The sequence below is a fragment of the Hippopotamus amphibius genome, chromosome 1 (assembly GCF_030028045.1).
Source record: "Hippopotamus amphibius kiboko isolate mHipAmp2 chromosome 1, mHipAmp2.hap2, whole genome shotgun sequence".
NCBI classification, from domain to species: domain Eukaryota; kingdom Metazoa; phylum Chordata; class Mammalia; order Artiodactyla; family Hippopotamidae; genus Hippopotamus; species Hippopotamus amphibius.
Genome location: NC_080186.1, coordinates 50,367,829 through 50,389,490, shown reverse-complemented (window position 1 = coordinate 50,389,490; position 21,662 = coordinate 50,367,829). Strand labels below are relative to the sequence as shown.

The following is a 21,662-nucleotide window of genomic DNA, read 5'->3' as shown; positions in this document are numbered from 1 at the left end:
CTCCAACATTTGCCCATATTTCAATCAAGTCTGCTCTCCCTCTCCCTTGGGCGTTTGGGTGACGCTATGCACCTGAAAGGGAAGAGCAAGGGCTCAGACGCGCATCCCCCCTTCCTGCACATTGTGTAACCCACTTAACTGCTCTTTGCCTCTGTTTCCTCACTTCTGAAATGGGGAGAGTAATGGTGCCCAGCTCACAGGACTGTTGAGCTGATGACATGACATAAAGGATTTAGCACAGTGCCTGGCTAAATAGATGGGCACTGCAGGTGCTCAATAAATGGTAGCAGCTAATGTCTCCTTATAACGACTGAGGCCGGACCAGGGATACTGAACACCCTCTGTCCACTACAGTATAGATCTGTCCTGCCTCAAATGCCAGGAGAAGACTACACTGAGCTTCCTGAGTGCACAAGCTGTCATATGGCTCATGGAACCATGTCAAACCTCTCCCTGCCCATCAATGCCTAGCATACAGTGTGTTTTCCATACATGTGGTTGCAGGGCCCCGAGAAAGGCTCAGTACAGAGAGACTGACTCCTGAGAACACTGTCCTGGAGGCTGACAACAGCAGGTCCTGGTGATTCACACACAGTAGCCCAGCTCTTTCACTGGGAGGGGTAACAGCAGGCCTACCTGTGCCTTATGGACTCCCTTCCCTGTCCACCTCTCTCAGTGACCTCTGCCAATGCCACTTGCCAAAGAGTCCAAGACAGAGAAACCTGCCTACTCTCTTCTTAGCTGTGACATTCTCCCTTCCTGTGGGGCTCTCCCAATGGGCCTGCAATACCCACATCCCATCTAGGAGCACACTGGTATTGCTGTGGGTGTTGTGGACACAGAAGACAAAGAGGAGAAGCGTGAGGCCAGGATCTAGTGCCTGAAGTGGGCAGGAATAGCATCCCCGTGTGTGGGAGAAATGACACTCCTGCAAATATCACATCCCACAGGAGAGCGTCCCTGTCTACTGAAAGCTTGAGTGGTCCCCCTTCTCCATATTCCAGTCCTAACTTTACCATCGGAATTACCACTCTGAACTGTAGTCACCCCCTTCTTCTCTGTCTTTCTCAGTGCAGGTAGGTATGGCACTGTATCTTATTTATCTTAATACCCTTAGTACTTAGCCAGACAAACACAAGAAAATGTTTTGGTAATGAGTGAATGATTTAAGAAATAATTTTTTTTAAATGAACTCTGAACTTTAGAAGAGTTTTAGATTACAGAAGAGTTGGGAAGATAGTATAGAGTCCCACAGACCCTACACCTAGTTTCAGCTATCATTAATATCTTACATTAAGTTCATATGTCACAATTAAAGAATGATATGGATATATTATTATTAACTAAAGACATTACTTGATTCAGATTCCATCAGTTTTCACCTAACATCTTTCTTCTGTTCCAGGATCCCATCCAGGATGCTACATTACATATCTCTTTAGGTGTCTTTTTTTTTTCCCCCAGCTATTAGAAATGAAATTTTTTAAAAAATTAAATTAATTAATTACTTTATTGGCTGCCATTGGGTCTTCGTTGTTACACGCGGGCTTTCTCTATTTTGCGGCGAGCAGGGGTTACTCTTTCTTGTGGTGCGCAGGCTTCTCATTGCGGTGGCTTCTTTGTCTGAGGAGCATGGGTTCTAGGCGTGCAGGCTTCAGTTGTTGCAGCGCACAGGCTTAGCTGTTCCGTGGCAATGTGGGATCTTCCCAGCCCAGGGACTGAACCTGTGTCCCCTGCATTGGCAAGAGGATTCTTAACCATTGCGCCACCAGGGAAGTCCTAGGCATCTCTTGCTGTAATAATTTCTCAGACTTGTTTTTTGATGATCTTGACAGTTTCAAAGAGTACTACTGGTCAGGTATTTTGTAGAATGTCCCTCAAATGGAATTTGTCTGATGTTTTTCTTATGATTAATTAGACTGTGGTTATGGGTTTTTGGGAGGAAGATAACAGAGATAAAGTGCCATTCTCATCACACTACATCAGCAGTACATACTATCAACATGACTTATCACTATTGGTATTGACCTTGATCACCTGGCTGAAGTTAGTGTGTCAGATTTCTCCACTGTAAAATTATTCTTTTCCCCCCTTTTTGTACCGTCCTCTTTGAAAGGAAGTCACCACATGCAGCTTATGCTTAAGGAAGAGGAAGTTACTGTTTGTGGATCTTTTTGATGATGGCCATTTTGACTGCTGTGAGGTGATATCTCATTGTAATTTTGATTTGCATTTCTCTAATAATTAGCGATGTTGACCATCTTTTCATGTGCCTCTTGGCCATCTGTATGTCTTCTTTGGAGAAATGTCTATGTAGGTCTTGTGCCTGTTTTTTACTGGATTGTTTTGATGATATTAAGCTGTATGAGCTGTTTGTAAATTTTGGAAACTAATCTCTTGTCAGTCACATCCTTTGCAAATATTTTCTCCCAATCTGTGGGCTGTCTTTTCACTTTGTTTATGGTTTCCTTTGCTGTGAAGGACTAGGAAGCTATGCTCCACCTCCTTGAGGGGGGAATAGCTATATATATATTCTGCTGCATGAAAGATCTGTCTTTTCTGCTCATTTATTTACATGCAGTATGGACTCAATATTTATGTTATAGTTTGGGTTATACCCCAATTCACTCTATTATTCTGCTCAAATTGTTACAGTCTTGGCCACTGGAAGCTCCCTTGGTTGGCTCCTGATAATCCCGTCAGTTGGGAGTGGGGGGGTGGGGAGGCAGGTTTTGTTTTTTGTTTATTTATTTATTTTTGCGCACTGTCTTACTTTCTAGTGCTATGACATGATACTCTAGGCTCATCTTGTCTATTTCTGGCCCTGGTCCTAGAATCAACCATTTCTCTGAGAACCCTTGATCCTTTTATTGGAGAACAGTGTTAGAAACCACGACCTGGGCATGATCTGAGTGCCTGTAGCAACTAGCTGCTCGGGTGTCCTTGTTTTAGTTTGCCTCCGCTGTCACAGCTAGGAAACACATGTGTGTTTACCAACCTGCATACCTACAAGTGTGTGTTAACATTTCTGTATGTATCCATCTGTAATCTACATTAAGCTCAACATGAGTTCATCCTGATGTCTTTAATTCAAATCCATTGTCACATGAATCATTCCAGCTTTAATGAATCATTTTTAACAATAACACCACATTTGGTATATGGTGCTGGGTACAGTGCCAAGCTGCTTTCAAAGATTACCTCATTTAATCCTCAAAACAACATTATGAGTAAATACTATTGGCCACATATAACAGAGGAAGACACAGGTACTAAAGGATGAAGTATCTTACCTAAACTCACACAGTAAGTGGTGAAGCCAGCGTAACAACACATTTTTGAAATTCCACACCCTCTGCGTGAGAGAGAACCACCATGCCTACATTCATCTAAGACTGTGAGAAAACTTCAGTTCTGAGCGATTTAAGATGCAGACGTAATTCCCAGCTCTTACCAACTATTGTTCTGCTCAAACCTTACCTCTTCAATCTTCCCCACCCCCTCCCCAGGGTCCTCTCTCCAACTGTCATGCTGACTGAAGACAAGTTGCCAAATTACGACCTGACTTGACAGCTCGAGCAAAGGGGTGCTGGAGCCATGGCAGGGATCAGCTCCATCTGACCCCGTGACTTTCCAACCTCTGGCTCACCCCTGCTGGGTATGATCTTGGGTTTTGGTGACTTGGTAGTAATTAACTCTGAACAAGCAGCTCTGCTTTCATGCAGTTAAAAAAAGAACAGTATTTTTTTTTTTCCCTTGTTAATTAAATCATCTACAAGGAAGATAAATGTGCAGCCCACACTTGTATCTTCTAAAATATCAAAGGCCTGATTAGTAAGGCTTATGTTCAACCTCAGGCTTTTTCTCCAGATTCCTGGAAGTAACAGGGATGTGAAGGAAGGCAACTCCTAAGTACCAATACTTGTTACCAGACATTCCTTCCTTCATTCACTCTGGGTGAGCTAGAAAGAGGCAACCTGGATCAAATACAAAATATTCCTGGGAATTCTGACCCAATCAACCTACTGAATTAGAAACATCAGCAGCGAGCAGACAGGAAGAAAGAGAATCCTTCAGACTAAGTTGGAAACCACTTTTTGAAAAGCCCACAGACCCCCCGCCTCTGGCCCCTGTGTTCTGTTTGGTGAATTTTTCCTGACAGTTGGTGGCTTTATTTGCCAGAACCACAACAAAGAGGGTCCTTGAGTTTCCCTGGGAGTGCTTCCTCAGACCTGCGCCTCTCCTAGACCTCACAAAGCTGTGATTGTGGCGGGCTCTCTGGGTGCCCAGCACCTGAGCCAGATCAAAGGCACTTTCCGATGCCAGCGTGACCACAGTCTCGCCCTCACCACATAACACGAAAGCTGATGATGAATCCCCTTGGCCCAGAAGGTCCCTTCCCACTCCCAAGTACAAAGCGGGGGGGGGGGTGGGGGGGTGGGGGGGGGGCTTTATTTCCAGCACAACACAACCATAATAAACTGGCATTTTATGGCCTTCATTCATTGTAACCAACTGCAGCTGCCCATCAAACGCGTTAAAGCCCAACAGTTGCTTCATGGGAGCCTTTTATATCACTAGGAAAGTGTAATAAGAATCCCCACCATTTCTGAGTGACTACTGTGTACTGGGATGTATGTACGTAATTCATGTTATCCAGCAACCCTGTAAGACTGGCATCCTCACCCTCAATGTGATGGATGAAGAATCTGAGGCTCAGAGAACTTCAGCAGCTCACCTTAGGTCACAGGGCCAAAATAAGCATATGTCCGAACCTACACCTCTCTGACTCTGAAGCCCACGCTCTCTCCACTCCTGTACCGGCACATTATAACCATGCACAACACAGTAAGGCACTGAGGGGGATGCACTTGGGTCTCAGATGGAGCTGGACCTGAGTTTTCAGCTCCAGCTGAATAGCTTTGTGACCTTGGGAAAACTACTGGTCTTTTCTAGGCCTTAGTTGCTTAATTTGTAAAATGGCTGCTGTACAACAAGCCAGCATCATTTTCATTATGAAACCAGGAAACTGAGACACGGGGATGTCACAGACTCACGTTCATATGGATTTGCTTTTGCTCATAAATCTGAATTGAGTGTGGTAAAAATGTGTGAAATTTAGGCTTTACAGGAGAAAACAGATTAGATGTGTCCTTGTGAAAGTGGAAGATGATTTAAATAGGTTTAAAACAATGTTCAGTGAAGACAAGCTAGCAAGTGTAGACTCACGTTGGGGGAGATGAGGGCTGACTGCCCTGGTGGGCACCTCCTGTGAGAGGTGGCCTTAGAGCTCCATCAATCTCTCCCTTCAGTAACAGCCAAGCCTTACAATAGGGCTGCTGAGGGGAAGAAAAGGGCTAGGACTTGTAAACTTAAAGAATTTCCATTTAAGAGTTCATCCACAGAAACAAACAGAAGGAAATTTTTTTTTGGAGGGCGTGCAAGAAGTCCAGCACTACTGTCCCTTTAGGAGGTTGTCCCTAATCCTGGACCCTCCCCAGGCAGCCACTGTGTCCTTTCTGCCCAACACCACCAGCGCTAGTGATGGAGAGCTAACCCTGGCAAAGTGCTTACTCTATGTGAGGCACATTGTATCACCTCCACTCATCCTCACAATACTCTGAGACACATACTACGACTCTCCACATCTCACAGATGAGGAATCTGGGGCCCAGAGGGCTGAAGTGCCTTGCCCGAGGGCCCATCCTTAGGCAGCGGAGGAAGTGAGATTGAAAACCAGTTGGGTGGCCCCATCACCTCTTTGAAACACGTGAGAACCCCTGCCACCATGCCTGGCACATGCTAGATGCTCAGTATCTCGAGTTTGATCTGAAATCTATACTGTGGGGCCTTGTGCCGTAACATCTGTTATCATTCTGTCTCACCAACGGGAGGCCCTATGTCATCCCTATGTCCCCAGGATTTAGCATAGCCCTGGATACAAGAGCAGAGGATCAGTGGATAAGTAAAGGTATCAATATTTACTCAACCAAAATATTTCATGGTACAAAAAGCTCACTGGTCCCCACGGTAACTACACACAGTTTCTCATGGCACATGAGTCCCTCCATGGTTGTAGGGATCCTGTCCTGGACTGTATCCCAGATCCCACTCTCATCCTTACTCACACGCCTGCTTCCCTCCCATGTGCCTTCCTCCTCCTCCCCCACTCTCCCCTCTATTTTACTCATCTGGGAAAAGTCCAAGGAGTCGTCCATCTAAGTTTAACAGAGTAATGACTTTTAAATAAAAATATGGTAGAAATGGGTACTTATCAAAATGGAATGCTTTCAGACTCATGCATTTAAAGAAGATATAAATTTTAGGGCAGGCACTAAATTTTAACTGCAATCTTGGAGAAAGCCCTTCCACTAATTCAGGAAGAAAAATTAACAAAGTGAAAACTGCTTATCAGTGTTCTTTTGAAGTCATGATATGCAGCCTGATTCTATACATCAACAGACCGCTCCCAGGGAGATGGATTTATATTGGTTGAGAGAAAGCTCAGTGGCCAAGGAAAACAGACACCCCAGTGCAGAGAAGACTCAGCTACCCACTAGGGACAGGCCGTCTGGGAGTAAGGCTTTGCCATCTCCAGATCCAATTTCACCCCTCGCGCCTCGGCCCTCTGGCCAGGGTGATGTCAAAGGCAGACTCAACGCTTTTCACACTGTTTAAGAATTTGGCCTCTGGAAAAAGATCTGGCGAATCTAAGCAAGGCTATTGGAAGGAGGGCTGAGCTTTTTCAGCTGGACACAGCACAAGGGGCAGGAAGGGAAGGAGCTGGGGGGGGAGGGGCCCGCAGCTCAGATCTCCCCCCGGGCTGGGCCGTCCCTCCCCGAGTGTGGAGGCCCCACCCTCGCGCACTAGGCAGACTCACCCCCATGTGACAAGAAGATGTTCCACAGATGATAGCCAGCCGTGAAGTCACTGGCTGTCCCTCACAGGCGAGGCCATGCCCCCTCACATCTGCTCCAATCACTCCTGTGAGAAAGCAAAACAAAACAAAATCTTCTTAAAAAAAAAAATAAGAAGGGAAGAAAGCTAAAACAAACATAAAACACTCTTTGTTTATAGCAAACAACATTGGGAAAGCACTCCATGTGTAGGCCAGTCTTAAACAGAAACCAAAAGAGCATCCTGGCCTGCGAGGGGACCAGGGAAAGCCGTTCTGCTTCTGCTCTACTCTGGCCAGCGTACTGCCTCCAACACTGGAATAATAATAGTAACCGTGATTAGAATCAGAAAAGCAACAGCCGCCAGTGACTTCTGCTCAGGAACCACCAGGCACTGTGCTAACAGGCACTGTGCTAAACATTTACATGTACAGTCTCATTTTATAGTAAGCCTGTCAAGTTGATGTTATTAACACCACACATCGGTGGAGGGAGGAAGGCCCACCTATGGGTGGAGTGACCCGTCCAAGGTCACCCGGGTAGCAGGGATCAGGGCTGCGGGGAATCTGGTTTAACACATCACATTTCAGCCTCGACGAAGGCAACAGAACCGTCTGATGACTGGATCTTCTAGGCATCTCTGGGTCACCATTCTTAGTACTACTCATCCTAGAACTCTCGGTGTAAAGGACAGAGTGACTGACAGTGAGTTTCTGTTGAAAGAATGCCAGGTGGCAGAGAGCTTCCCATAAATGGTATAAGCTCAGGCTGCTTCTTCACACAGACTGTGTTCCTTGATACTTGCCGGGCAAGTGAAGTTACAAATGTGAGGGGACAGTTAGAGAGACTGTTTAGAGCCTCGAGTCGTCCGTCATTTATTCGAATATCCAACGAGCACCCTCTACACATAAAACAAGATACTGGGTTTTATATGTGTGAGGCGAAAACATGGAAACATTGCCGACTAGGACACAGGCGGGATGCAAGAGAGACCAGCTCCCTCTGGCCTCATGGGCTCCAGGCCATGCCTCCCTGTTCTCCATCTCTAATCCTCAGTGCTCCTTCCCACCTCCGGACCTTTGCGTTCGCTCCGCCCTCTGCCTGAAATGCCATTCCCCAACCTCTTTGCCAGGTGAACTCCAATTCCTTCCTATCTCAAACGTCACTTCCTTGGAAGGCTTCCCTCTTCCTCCAGGAAATATGCGGCTCCCTGGTCCACGTTCTCACACCCCCTTGGACTTCCCTAGCACACAAGGCACTGGTAACTTGTAGAATTACCACAGCCCATCTGCCTTTCCTTCAACCATAAAAGCTGCAGGAAGCTGGCACTGCCTCGGCCTCATGCTTATAGCCCCCCAGCACGGACCACAGTGGCCACCATGGAGCAGGAAGCGAAAGTACCAATGGTTGGGATACAAGGATAAGACGACAGGTCTCGTCCTCGGGGTGCTCACGGTCTCGTGGGACGGAGGGAGAAGCCTATATGGAGCATTTCAATGCTCGGTTCAGGATGGGACAAGAAAAACTGCAGGGCCTACAACCACTATGGAGGTTCTTTAAAAAGCTAAAAACAGAACTACCACATGATCCAGAAATCCCACTCCTGGGCATATATCCAGAGAAAACCATAATCTGAAAGGATACATGGACCCCAACATTCATTGTAGCGCTACTTACAATAGCCAAGACATGGAAGCAACCTACACATCCATCGACAGAGGAATGGATAAAGAAGATGTGGTACATACACACAATGGAATATTACTCAGCCATAAAAAGAATGAAATAATGCCATTTGCAGCAACATGGATGGACGTAGAGATTATCATACTAAGTGAAGTAAGTTAGACAGAGAAAGACAAACATGATATCACTTATATGTAGAATCTAAAAAAAATGGTACAAATAAGCTTATTTACAAAACAGAGTCACAGATGTAGAAAACAAACTTATGGTTACCAGAGGGGATTGACATATACACACGACTATGTATATAATAGATAACTAATAAGGACCTACTGTATAGCACAGGGAACTCTACTCAATACTCTGTAATGGCCTATATGGGAAAAGAATCTCCAAAAGAGTGGATACGTGTATATGTATAACTGATCCACTTAGCTGTACACCTGAAACTAACACAACATGGTAAATCAAGTATACTCCAATAAACGTTTAAAAAATAATCGAAAAGAAGAACAACAACAAGAATAATACCTGCAGGGCAGCTGAGCTCACCTGCAGGGGTTCAGGGAGGTTCCCAAGGAGGGGGTCTCTGCTGAGTTCTGCGGGAGTCAGCCAGGGGAAAGGCGGGGTTGGGATGCCTCCTTAGGCCACAGATCTCCAGCTACTGAAGACCCTGGCTGTTGCACAAGCAGGCCTTTCCAGAAAGCAGGATCTAGGGGCCACTCACAGGCCTCTTACATGCCAACAACTTTTCAGGTTTTTCTGTCGCTTTCCCCAAATTCTACCTTCTCAGGCACAGCAACTTGGGAACCTCAGCTATTGTTCAGACGCCCAGCAGGGGAGGAAGTAAGCCTCTTTTAAACTCTTTGTGTTGGTCATCGCAGTCTGTTTTGTGTTATCACAGGAGTTAGGTCCCAGCAACCAGGTGATTGAGGTCTGGGACTAAGCCTGGAAGAGTCCTGGGCCTGTGGGCTTTCACCAAGTCCCCTGCTCTGCTCAGCATCCTGGGGCTGCCCCTGCAGCCCATGGTTCCCAGATGCCACGTCAGCCCTGGCAGGAGATCTGAGGGCTGAAGGCACTGGAGAGCCAGCGTGCATCTCCCCTGCTTCCCCTGTGCCTGGTGTCTGTGTCACCTCCATGACTTCAGCTCTGTGGACAGGGCCACCAATGCTCCCCTCTCGGCCCATGTTCACTGCCCTTTGCCTCTGGTTACACCACCTCCTCCTATGTCCCTCCCGTTAGGGGTAGCAACAGCTTCCATTTTGCTGACCTCTGGCTTGTTTTGCAGGGAATATAGCCCTTCACGGCTCCTTCATAATCTGGGTCACCATTTTTGCATATTAAATTCCCTCTTTTCTATGTACTTAGAGTGCTTTACATTTTTCTGGAAAATCCTGGGTGATACATTTCCCCATCCAGGGCACAAAGGCTTTCAAACAGGGATAAACCCTAGATACAAGATAATTTTAACTGAGCTCTATTTGCATGCTCTGTCTCTGTACGTGTCTCATTTAATTCTTACAACCACTGAATGTGATTGGTGTTATTATCTTCCTCATTTTACAGAGGAGGAAACTGAAGCTTAGAAATGAGAAGTGACTGAACTGGGGAATTCCCTGGTGGCACAGTGGTTAAGAATCCGCCTGCCAGTGCAGGGGACACGGGTTTGAGCCCTGGTCCGGGAAGATCCCACATGCTTCGGAGCAACTAAGCCCATGTGCCACAACTACTGAAGCCTGTGCGCCTAGAGCCTGTGCTCCATAATAAGAGAAGCCACCACACTGAGAAGCCCCCGCACCGCAACGAAGAGTAGCCCCTGCTCGCCACAACTAGAGAAAGTCCGCACACAGCAACGAAGACTCAACGCAACCAATAAATAAATAAATAAGAGAAGTAACTGAACGAAGGTCACCAGAACCCGGGATGGGAATCACGTCCAAGTAGTCTGATTCCAAACTGCTGGGTCTTAGGTCTTAGATAAAAACCCAATAACCAGGTAGTTGATGTTTACTTATCTGTATATCTCAAAATACTGGGGACTTAAAGATACTGATCCTGAGATCCTTGACAGAAAAGGGGTTGGCCACTGCTGGTCCACAGAGTTATAAGTAAGTTCAAGGAATTCCGGCTAATGACTGCCTTTATTGGCCCCAGGTATATAAGGCAAGGGCAGTGAGTGTGTTACAATGAAAACAATGGAATTTAGAGACAGAAAGACCTGCTATAAAATGAAGGAAATAACAATATCACATGGTAGCTCTGATATGGAGGAAATGTTTGAAAATAAATGTTTGAAAATAAATGTTTGATTAATGCTTGCTATGTCACCACTACCACCATCACTGTCACCATCAATATTTTCAATATTATCTGAACTCTTTCTCAAGAAACAGCTGTATTCTTCCCACATTTTTAGAAAACATATCAGATAGCTAGGAAAGGCTGGATACTGCATGAAGGTCTTTAAATATTGTCTCAATCTTTGCAACATCTATAGAATATAAATATTCTTTCTTCCCTTCAACATACACAGAAGAAGCAAAGTAACTTGCCCAAGGTCACAGAAATGTAAGACCAGGGCCAGGATCTGGCACCTTGACCTTGCTCTGTCTGACCCTGAAACCACCCACTCTTCCTAGAACCCCTCACTTTATGACGTGATAACTGTCTTATATAAAGGAAATATATTTGGAAGCGTCAGTTCACCAGGGAACATGCAGTGAGAGCCATGGGTTTAGAGTCTGAAAATCTAAGTTTGAGCCCTGATTCTGCCACAAACCACCTGAAAGTCTGAACTGCTCCCTCACATCCACAAGAAGAGAAATGGATCACAAACGGAGGTTCTTTTCCAGCCATTTGCAGTACATAATATACACAGTGACTCTTTTTAAATACTAAGTCAAGTGTCTCCTTGCCTGGAAACAGGAGGGTAGGAAAAAAATCCCTCCCAAGACCCTATGTTCTCAAGTCCTGGGGAGACCTAGAAAACCTCAAGCCAGGCTGGTACAGCACCGGTGAGAGGCAGGTCTTGTCCAATTTCCCCTCCAGAGAGGTTCTCTATACTTTGCCTAACTGATCTGATCCAAGAGCGGTGCAGAGCTGACGCCCCTGTGAGACCACACAAATCCCAGCCCTGATATATCTCTTTTTCCCTTTGGCCTCATAGAGCTCGGAGGGGCCAACCCCGAGAAAAAGAGGTCCAAAGCAGGGAAAGCAACAAAGGGGAGGAGGAGCTTTCTCCTTGCTGCATAAACACATTTCACAATCCATAGAGGGATCGTGGGCCTCACGTGTACATCAGGAAACAATTCCTAAGATGGGGTTTTGACAAGCGTAGCCCTCAGCACTGCTGGGGCCCTTCACATGACTGTTCAAGTGTCAGTGAATTCAGCATTCCTCAGAAAGTTTAAAGGGCAAAATTAGCAGCTGAAGAAACAGGCACCAAAAAGAAAAAAAAATTGTGAGATATTCAACTGGGTTTTCCCTGAAACTTGCACAATGCTCAGCTGATGGTAGTTGCTTAATACATTTTTTGTTGAATGAAAAACAAATAGCAGAAAAACAAGCTTACTGAGTGAATGAATCAATTCAGGGCTTTTTATTTAATGACTCCTCCCCTTCCACATGTACAAGAACACAGCTCATATCAAGGAATATGTTTTAAAAACACAAAATTAAAAAGGCAAAATTAAAAGTAAAAATGAAAACTTCTTATTTTCCTTTCTGTGCTGTCTCCCTCTCTCTGCCCCATCCACCAACCATCCATCTTTCCATTCAAACGTTTATTAAATATCTATTTATGTCAAAGAAAAAAAGAGTCTTTGCAAATGTTATGATTAAGAGTGGGTCATCCTGTAATTTATCAAGCCACAACTGCTTTGAAAACTTTAAAGGGTTGTATAGAAGAAAAACATCCCAAGCTCTAGCATTTGTGCTACAATTATCTCATACTTTATAGCTATATAAAGTACTTTATAGCTTGCAAAGCATCCTTAAACACTGCACCCTTCATGTAGCTTTTTAAAAAATCCTATAATATGGGTTATTTTATTTTGAGATCCCAGTTGAAGAAACTGAATTCAGAGAGGTGAAGAAACTGAATTCAGAGAGGTAAAGTAACTTATTTAAGTTTATTTAGCTACTTAGAGGCAAAAGCAGGGCTCAAACTAGGATTTTTAGTCTTCTAGTCTGAAGTCTTTTCCCTATGTTTGTAAAATAAAAAAAGGTCTGCTTTGGATGGATTGGCACCTTGAAGAAGATGCTCTTAAAATAACAACCCCAGATACCTTCTCTGAAGGAAAAAAGGATGAGAAGGATTTTGAACGTTACCTAAGACTGTATCAACTTGAGGCTCTTGAATGGGCCATTTGGAGGAATGAACTGACTGATAAATTCCATCAAATGACTTGTTTGACCAAGCTGGCCAAGAGGTTTATAGGGTCCTCAGGGAGAAGGCTCTCTGCAGACCACCAGCCTCATGTATGCAAAGCCTGCTTCAATAATTGTAAGCTCCCGGAAAGAATAATATTAAAGGCATTTTCTCTGCAGAGGACCAAACACCAGTCTCTACACAAGAAGATACTGAATTCTATTCTTTTGACTAATATTGATTCATTTTATATAGAAAATAATATATGGGTTTGGCATTAGAGTGCTGTGCTTAAAAACCTGGACTCATTCATCATACGCCCTTGGTTAAGTTTCTTATCTCCTTTATGCCTCAGTTTTCACAGCTGTACAATTTGAATAATAGTGTCCTCCTCACAGGACTATTGTAAGGGTTAGGTGTGTTAACATATGTGAAGGGCTTAGATCAATGCATTTTCCAATATAGCAGTCACCAGACACAGGTGGCAACTGAGCCCTTGAAATGTGGCTAGTGCAACTGAGGAACTGAATTTTCCATTTTAATTAATTTCAGTAGCCACATGTGGCTAGTGGGTGCTGTACAGGAAAGAGCTGGTTAGAGCGTGCATAGCAATATAGGAATACTTGCTGTTTCTATTACTGTTGCTATTATTGTTGTCTTCAGACTTAGGCTTGAATCCCACTGACATGTTTTTGGGCAAATGCCTTGATGTCTAGAACCTCAACTTCCATATCTGAAGATTCTGGATAACAACACTTACTTTACAAAATTGCTGTGGGCCAAAGAAGACATACAGATGGCCAAGAGGCACATGAAAAGCTGCTCAACCTCACTAATTATTAGAGAAATGCAAATCACACCGGTTAGAATAGGCATCATCAGAAAAACTACAAACAATAAATGCTGCAGAGGGTGTGGGAAAAAGGGAACCCTCTTGCACTGTTGGTGGGAATGTAAATTGATACAGCCACTATGGAAAACAGTATGGAGGTTCCTTAAAAAACTAAAAATAGAACTACCATATGACACAGCAATCCCACTACTGGGCATATAAAACCATAATTCAAAAAGACACATGCACCCCCATGTTCACTGTAGCACTATTTACAATAGCCAGGTCATGGAAGCAACCTAAATGTCCATCAGCAGAAGAATGGATGAAGAGGTGGTACATATACACAACGGAATATTACTCAGCCATAAAAAGGAATGAAATTGGGTTATTTGTAGAGACGTGGATGAACCTAGAGAGTGTCGTATAGAGTGAAGTAAGTGAGAAAGAGAAAAGCAAATATCGTATATTAACGCGTATATGTGGAATCTAGAAAAATGGTACAGATGAACCTATTTGTAAGGCAGAAACAGAGACACAGATGTAGAGAACAAACATGTGGACACCAAGAGGGGAAAGCTAGGGGTGGGTGGGTGGGCTGAACTGGGAGATTGGGATTGCCATATATACATTAATAAATATTAATTAGATAACTAATAAGAACCTGCTGTACAGCACAGGGAGTTCCACTTCACTGTACAGTAGAAACTAACACAACATTGTAAAACAACTATACCCCAATAAAAAAATAAAATAAAATAAAATAAAACAAATAAAAACCCCAAAATTGCTGTGGGGATTAAGTGAGATGTATGTGGAACTTACCAGTACTCAACAAATGGGACTATGAAATCCAGGACCTACAGGAGTGCTTGGCATAAGTGTAGAGACTTTCTACTTACTCCTGAACATGCCTTGCTTGGCCACGCCACTGAACATTTCCTCACGCTCTTCCTTCTTCTTAGAACGTTCTTTCCATAGTACACTGCATCCCCAAACAATCTACCTGGGGAACACGGACTCCATGGTGAAGACCCAGCTCTTTCATCAGAAGTCTTTCCTGACTGTGTCCTCCCCCACCACACCGGGCACCCCAGCCAGGGAGAACTAACCAAGCCTCTTTCCTTACGCCCCACCCTCTGCCACTGTACAGATTCTATCATTGTATCTGTAATGTATTTGTTTGCAGAGCTGTCTCCATCTACCAACTGTGAGCAGACTGAGGCCTGGGCAGACTCACTAATTTTTGCTGTTGTTGTTTAATAAATGAATGAATAAATGTGTGTTGCACAAGTGTATGTACCAGTAAAACACAAGACATTTTCTAGATAAAGGTAGCAGATTTAATCAAGGGCAAATGCTCCATGTCTTAAATATGACCAACAGTGAAAGATACTGAAAAGTTTTGAGAGACAATTCACGGGTGATGGTAAAACTTTTACTGAAGCCTCACTACACACCTTGTTTAGAACTGTCAAAATCACTGGTGAAGAGTAAAAGTCCTATGATCCTTCTGATTTTTGAAAGATTGCTTTGTGCCTCACATTTTACAAATATTGTTGTATTAAATTCGTATAACAATCTTGAGAGGTAGTTATTGTCACATTGTTTTACTAATTCAGAAAATGAGACCAAAAGTTGTTCAAGGAATTTGTCCAAGGTCCCCAGGAGTTAGAATGGGGAGGACAGTGTCACACGCAGATCCACCCAACTCTAAATCTCATGGAGCTACAGACACCAGTTCCTTTCTTTCCAATCACTTATAAGAATTCTAAGTATTCACAGACAGCAGAGCTGAACACAGATCTCTCTCAGGATTTACTGTTATAATCCACTAAAGCAAGCCCAAAGGGTTCATCTCAGTCCTAACAAGTGAAGGGGAATGAAACAGCTGAAAAGATTTCTGTGATCCCAGTGTTTGATGAGGCATCACCTTGGCTTTGAAAGAAATGTCATTTAGAATGCATCTAATCTAAATCCTAAAGTAGGTTTACCTTTTAAAAAAATCCTATGTAAAAAGTCTACATAGAGATTTTACACACCTAGACACTGCCACCATCCCTGTCCCCTACACTGCCCCCGCCCACCCCCCACAGAGCTGGAAACATGATAGGGAAGGGAAGGTCTTTGTTTTAAATGACATGCAAACAAAGCAGAAATAGAGACACAGACATTGAGAACAAATGTATGGATACCAAGGGGGAAAAGGGTGGGGTGGGAGGGATTGGGAGACTGGGATTGACACATGTATACTATTGATACTATGTATAAAATAGGCAACTGATGGGAACACACTGTATAGTGCAGGGAACTCTACCTAATGTGCTGTGGTGACCTAAATGGGAGGGAAGTCCAAAAGGGAGGGGATATCTCTATGTGTGTGGATGAGTCATTTTGTTGTGCTGTGGAGGCTAACACAACATTGCAAAGCAACCATACAACAATAAAAATTAATAAAAAAAATAAATAGCTTTTGATGGCTATTTCTACTAAAAAAAACCTAAATGACATGTGAACAAACTACTAGATATTTGCACTATTTAGGGCATGATGGTGAAGAACGAGGGCTCTAGAATTTGACTGCCTGACTTGACGTCTGCAAGTTGGTCAAGCCACTTAACCTCCTTGGGCCTGGGTTCCTTCATCTGTAAAATCGGAATGATGATAGAATGTAGCTCCTAGGGCTACTGTGAAGATGAGGTGAGGAGAACGGGACCTGCATAGTTTTGCCATTGTTGTTACTACTCGACCACTCTCAGCCTTTGGTGTTAAGAGCAGGGCTTGGCATGACAGTTCAGGCGTTCCCTCTTAGCATGGCGTGTGCTCTGCCAGAGGGATTTGGGCTTACTTAGATTGACTGGAACATTTGTTTTCTGTCCTTGAGTATACAACTGATGACAGAATAATGGGGGACCTCAGGGGAATAAAGAAAATGAGGTACCAGTTAGTAGGAACGATCCAGGCTAACATTTTAAACATGGTTGATAATAAACCAAAAGCTGTTTACATCCCTAAAAGACACGATAACATGTAGCACCATTCATCCTGCAATTCAACTTGGTGATGGCAGATGTCACTTCTCTCTAAATGCTACACTCGTCCATGACTTGCACCCAACAAACACCAATACAAGAGCTTTGGGAGGGTCAGAGAATGAAGCGTAGACCCTCAGATAACTGGATCTCACTACTCCGTTCCTCCCTTCTACCCAGAAAGACTGAATCTCAAAGTCAGGGTAATAGGTAATAGCTTGGAAATCTGAGACTCAGAAAACACTAGCAAAATCCATAGTAAAGACAAAGCAAAAACTTATTTTCAGAAATTCCTTTCTTCCTAACCTCAACACAGCCTCTAGATTACCTGGACATTCTCATCTGTGACCTCATAAAAGACAATTTTTTTTTTTTCACTCGCAGGCATTAGACATGGTAAAGGGTCAAGTTTAAATTCAGTCTAAACGGCCAAGTTAACTCACAAAAATTTACTTTCTAAAATAAAAAAAAAAAAAAAAGAGAACCGGTCCAAAGACCACAAATGTATTTTATGGAATAAATACATAGATCTAAAACTGTGACTCTAAATCTTCTGATGTTTTATAAATTAATTGATTAACTCAACAGCTATTTATTGATCCCCAATTATGAGCCAGGCACTGTGTAAGGAGCTAGAACTGTAAAGATGAAAGTTGTTTCCTTTTATTCTACAAGATCCCAGTCTGGGAGGGGTGGAAAGGTATACCGGCAGACACTTATAAGACAGTATGGAACAACCAGTGACTCAGATCTGAATATGTCTAATAAAAGTATGGAGCCAGGACCCCTGCTCTAGTTTGGTCAGGAAAGGCTTCCAGAAGGAGGTGAGGCAGGAGTTTCCTCAGTCAGCAGGGGGAAGGGATAGGAAAAGAAAGGCATTTCCCGTGGCACTGGAGACGAAAGAGACAGTTAAACAAAGACGCAGCAGAGAGAAGTAGATGATGCAAGCTGCTGGGCTACACAGCCTGATGGAGATGCAACCTTGTATTCTGAAGAACGTGGTTGGATGAAGCTCAGGGTCTGAAGTCAGACTATTTATATTGGGTTCCCAGGTCCACCACAATTGTGCTGTGCAGCCTGCCACATGCTAACTCACCTCTTTGCACCTCAGTTTTCTCAGGTGTGAGGTGGGAGTAACAGCATCTGCTTTATGTGGTCATTACTCCTGGTTTTAGTACTGTATGCTCAGTGTCCCGGGAAGCACCCCACCAAGTCCTGAGCAAGCTATAATACATGGTCACCCTACACAGCAAGTAAGGAGCCTAACGCCTGGGACAGAAGAACTGCTAAATAAATATCAATGTCCAACTTCTCCCAGGAGACAGCAGAACTAGGTTTCCTTCAGCAAATCTTTTCTTACCCCTAGACAAATGGTCTCATTCATAAACTTATCTGAAGGCTCCTTGCAGGTGAGAAAGGCACTAGGCACCCTGACAATTCCCTTAAAGACACAGAGCAGACCAGTGAGATGCTTCGGGAAAATGCTAAGGGGAGATGGAACTTGCTCAGATAGACTCTTTAGGACACCTGAACCCAGGGAAGAGGCCTGAAATTTCAGAGGAAAAGATCTTAGTTGGCTCCCTGGCTCTCTCTCTCCCCAGCCACCCCCAGTGCCTCCATCCCTTGGTGTGAGTTTCGGTTCCATCCAGAGGTTTTGTGGGGTTAGTTGAACATTGACAGATCCTTCAAAGTCTGGAATTTCCTCCCAGAGCCAAAACCAGCCAAGTTTCTGTGGGGCTAGATTTCCCCCAGGGAGGGTCATGGGGCTTCACCACACCTAGATTGAGTGATCTAACCTTGTCCCACGCTTTAGAAAACAAGGAGACAGAAAAGAAAAATAGATTCTGAAGCTGGATCCTCCGTTCCTGGCCCCCATTCCCAGGGAAGTGGGGGTGTGAGTGTAAGGCGACCCACTGCCATGGATAAGAGTCAGGCCAGAGAGTCAGAGAATTAAGTGTTATGCAGAGCAGCTGGAGAGAGGGGTTAAAAAAAAGACAAAAAAACTGAGCAGGATAAAGGGCCCAGGGTTTTAACACAATGAATGACATGTGGCTCAAATAGTTTCAGAAGAGAACAAGGGCTTAGGTAAATAAATAGTGTGGAAGACAAGAGCGAAAATGAATTACAGAAAATCACACAAGGAATACACTGGCATTTTTCAAAAACTGTAGTTGAAACCACATCTCTGCTTCAGCAGGGATCAAGGTTCAGCCCTCCCTTTCCACCTACGCACCTGCTTCTGACACCCACATTCTCGGGACAGCAGGCTTGGCCAGGCTCTGCTCTCCTTTCTCTGTGCCTGTCCCGGTCCCTGAGGGAAGGGGGGATGGCCTGAAAGGGCACTGAATTTCAGAGAGACATTCCCAGCCTCATGACCTCAGGCAAGTGAGTGGAGTTCCTTGAGTCTCTAATACCTCCTCTGTAAAAGGGAAGTGATGATTTCAAAGTAAAAGTGTAAAAGATACAATCCTGAAAAGTGCTGGCACATGTTAGGCCCTGAATAATCTCTCCCTTCTCTGTTCGGTAGGATCCAAATCGATTAAACCTTTACTGAGCACAGCTCTCCATGTGGCACAGTGCTCAGCACTGCAGGGGAAATAATACTTGAGAAAACACAATCACTGTCCTCAAAGGGCTTACGGTTCCCGGGAGCCAAGGATGCTGGTACCCAGCATCCTGACCATAGCTGCCACAGGAGCACAGCAAGCCTCTAGCAGGAGGAATGGACTCACCCTGTGTGGGTCCAAACAGGCTTCTCCACTGAGGACCTTTTTCCCCTTTCACCTGATGGTCAGAGATCTCTTCCACCTTGGCTGTGGCCACTCAGCCCGGGTCCTGCTGTGGCCTACCTCAGATGCCTTAGGTCTTCTCTACATCACCATCCTCATAACAGTTAACACCTGTGTAGTATTTACCTGTGCCAGGAGCTCTTCTAAGTGCTTTACGTAAATTACCGTTGTGTTGAATCCTCACAATTACTGTTATGAGACCCATCCTGGAAATGAGAACTTGAGAGCCAGCAGGTTAAGTAACTGACCCTTGCTCACAGAGAACAGGTGATGGGATGGAGTAGGAATTCGGGCAGTCTAGCTCTGGAAATCATACTTCCCAACCATGATATCATAGGAATGGAGTTGGGGGTATTCTTGGGCAGGTTTTCTGGTATTCAACACTTCTGTTGGATATATGCTATATATTCATATTATTTCTCACTGTTCCTTTGCTCTCTCTCTTCCTAAGTTCTGTATTCCAAAGGGAAGAATTCTTGAGTGATTTAAAAAATAACAGTCCATTATCTCAACACATCTCTGGGCAAACCTGGAGTGTGTCCAAGTCAGTGCATCTCCTTGTGGGCTCTCTGGAGAGATAACTCCCAAGGCCATCTGCAGCATGGACCAGAAGCAGCAACCAAACAGACAACATGAAGCAGCTTCCACTTGCCAGGCCTGCCAACCTTGCGTTGTCCCAGCACACCTGTTATGCTGTCACTGGGCGCAGTCCCCCGAAGCTGACCGGTCCTCATCATCATCCTCATCCTTGCATCTGCGTGCCAACCTGCAGCCTAAATTCTGGCAGGTCCACAGGTGTTCTTTCTTTCTTCATACCACCCTCTTTCTATGGGCCTGGGTGGCTCGTCTGAGTCTATGTGGACTGTTACCAATCATATAATGCAACCAAATTTCATTAAAAAGAAAGAGAATTTGACTAGTGTCCTGGGATTTGTTCGGATAAAACTTAAACTACAATAGTGGGAAGAAAAGAAAACCTCTAGGGAAAAAAATACAATAGAAAACTAGTAAATTTTGCTTTTACTCTTACCCTGGCAGAGGGATGAACATGCAAAATATACAAATGATTAAAAGGTTCAAAGACATTTTCACAATTCATTGAAGTACTGAACCACTGTCGATGATCAGAACTTAGTTGGGAAGGTTTTTGCATCCATTCCTCATTTCTCATTTTTCATTTTTACCTTTTGACCCCCTTCAACCATTTCTCCCACTCCCCACCCCTTGCCTCTAGCAACCACTAATCTGTTCTCTGCATTTATGAACTTGAGATTTGCTTGTTTGTTTTAAATTCCACATATGAGAGCTCACACAATCATACAATATTTGTGTTTTTCTGTCTTATTTCATTTAATAAAATGCTCTTGAGGTCCATCCATGTGTCACAAAGATGTCATTCTTTTTAATGACTGAACAATAGTCCATTGTCTATAAGTTGTATATAAATTCTACTGGAATTTATTTTTATGTATGGTATGAGGCAAGGGGCTACATTCAATTTTTCCCATACTGATGTCCAATCAACACACTTCACAGCTTTGTAGTACTACCTTTGTCGTAAATTAACTGTCCATACATGGGTGAGTCTGTTTCTAGACACCTTAATCTCTTTTCCTCTGGTTTGTCTACCCTTGCCCTAATTCCAGCCTTAATTACTTTATCACAAGTTTTTTATATCTGGTGGTATTAAGTCTTCCTAACTTTGTTCTTTAAGGTTGTCTCGTTTATTATTGGCTCTTTCCATAAAAGTTTCAGAATCTGATCATCAATTCTACCCTCTCACACACAAATCTGCTAGAATTTTGAACTGGACTCATATAGTTAGTTATATTTTATATAACTAGATTGTTTTATGGAAAAATTGTATATGAAAAATTTTATTTAGAAGTTGAACCTCTGATTATGTTATCCTCCTCCAGAAAAAATATAATTTTACTTCTTGCAGTTAGCTGAAATAGGGAGAGGTTAAAAGAATTTAATCAAGTGTTGAGTTGATTCAAAGCCAGGCTTCAGCCTTTGTAAAGTTTGTTTTTTTCAGTTTACTCTTATGGTCCCAAC

General features: G+C 43.9%; 1 protein-coding gene across 11 annotated transcripts in view; it reads right to left on the bottom strand.

Moving 5' to 3' along the window:
- Positions 1–21,662, bottom strand: part of FGGY (FGGY carbohydrate kinase domain containing) — a 420,251-nt gene that overhangs the window by 170,784 nt on the left and 227,805 nt on the right. For all 11 annotated transcript variants that reach the window (XR_009049724.1, XM_057712523.1, XM_057712514.1 and 8 more), the window contains one exon: positions 6,881–6,984. Coding sequence is in view for 10 of the 11 variants with exons in the window: in XM_057712523.1 (XP_057568506.1) it covers positions 6,881–6,984 (104 nt within the window). In the remaining variant the exon portion in view is untranslated. The remainder of the gene's footprint in view (positions 1–6,880; positions 6,985–21,662) is intronic.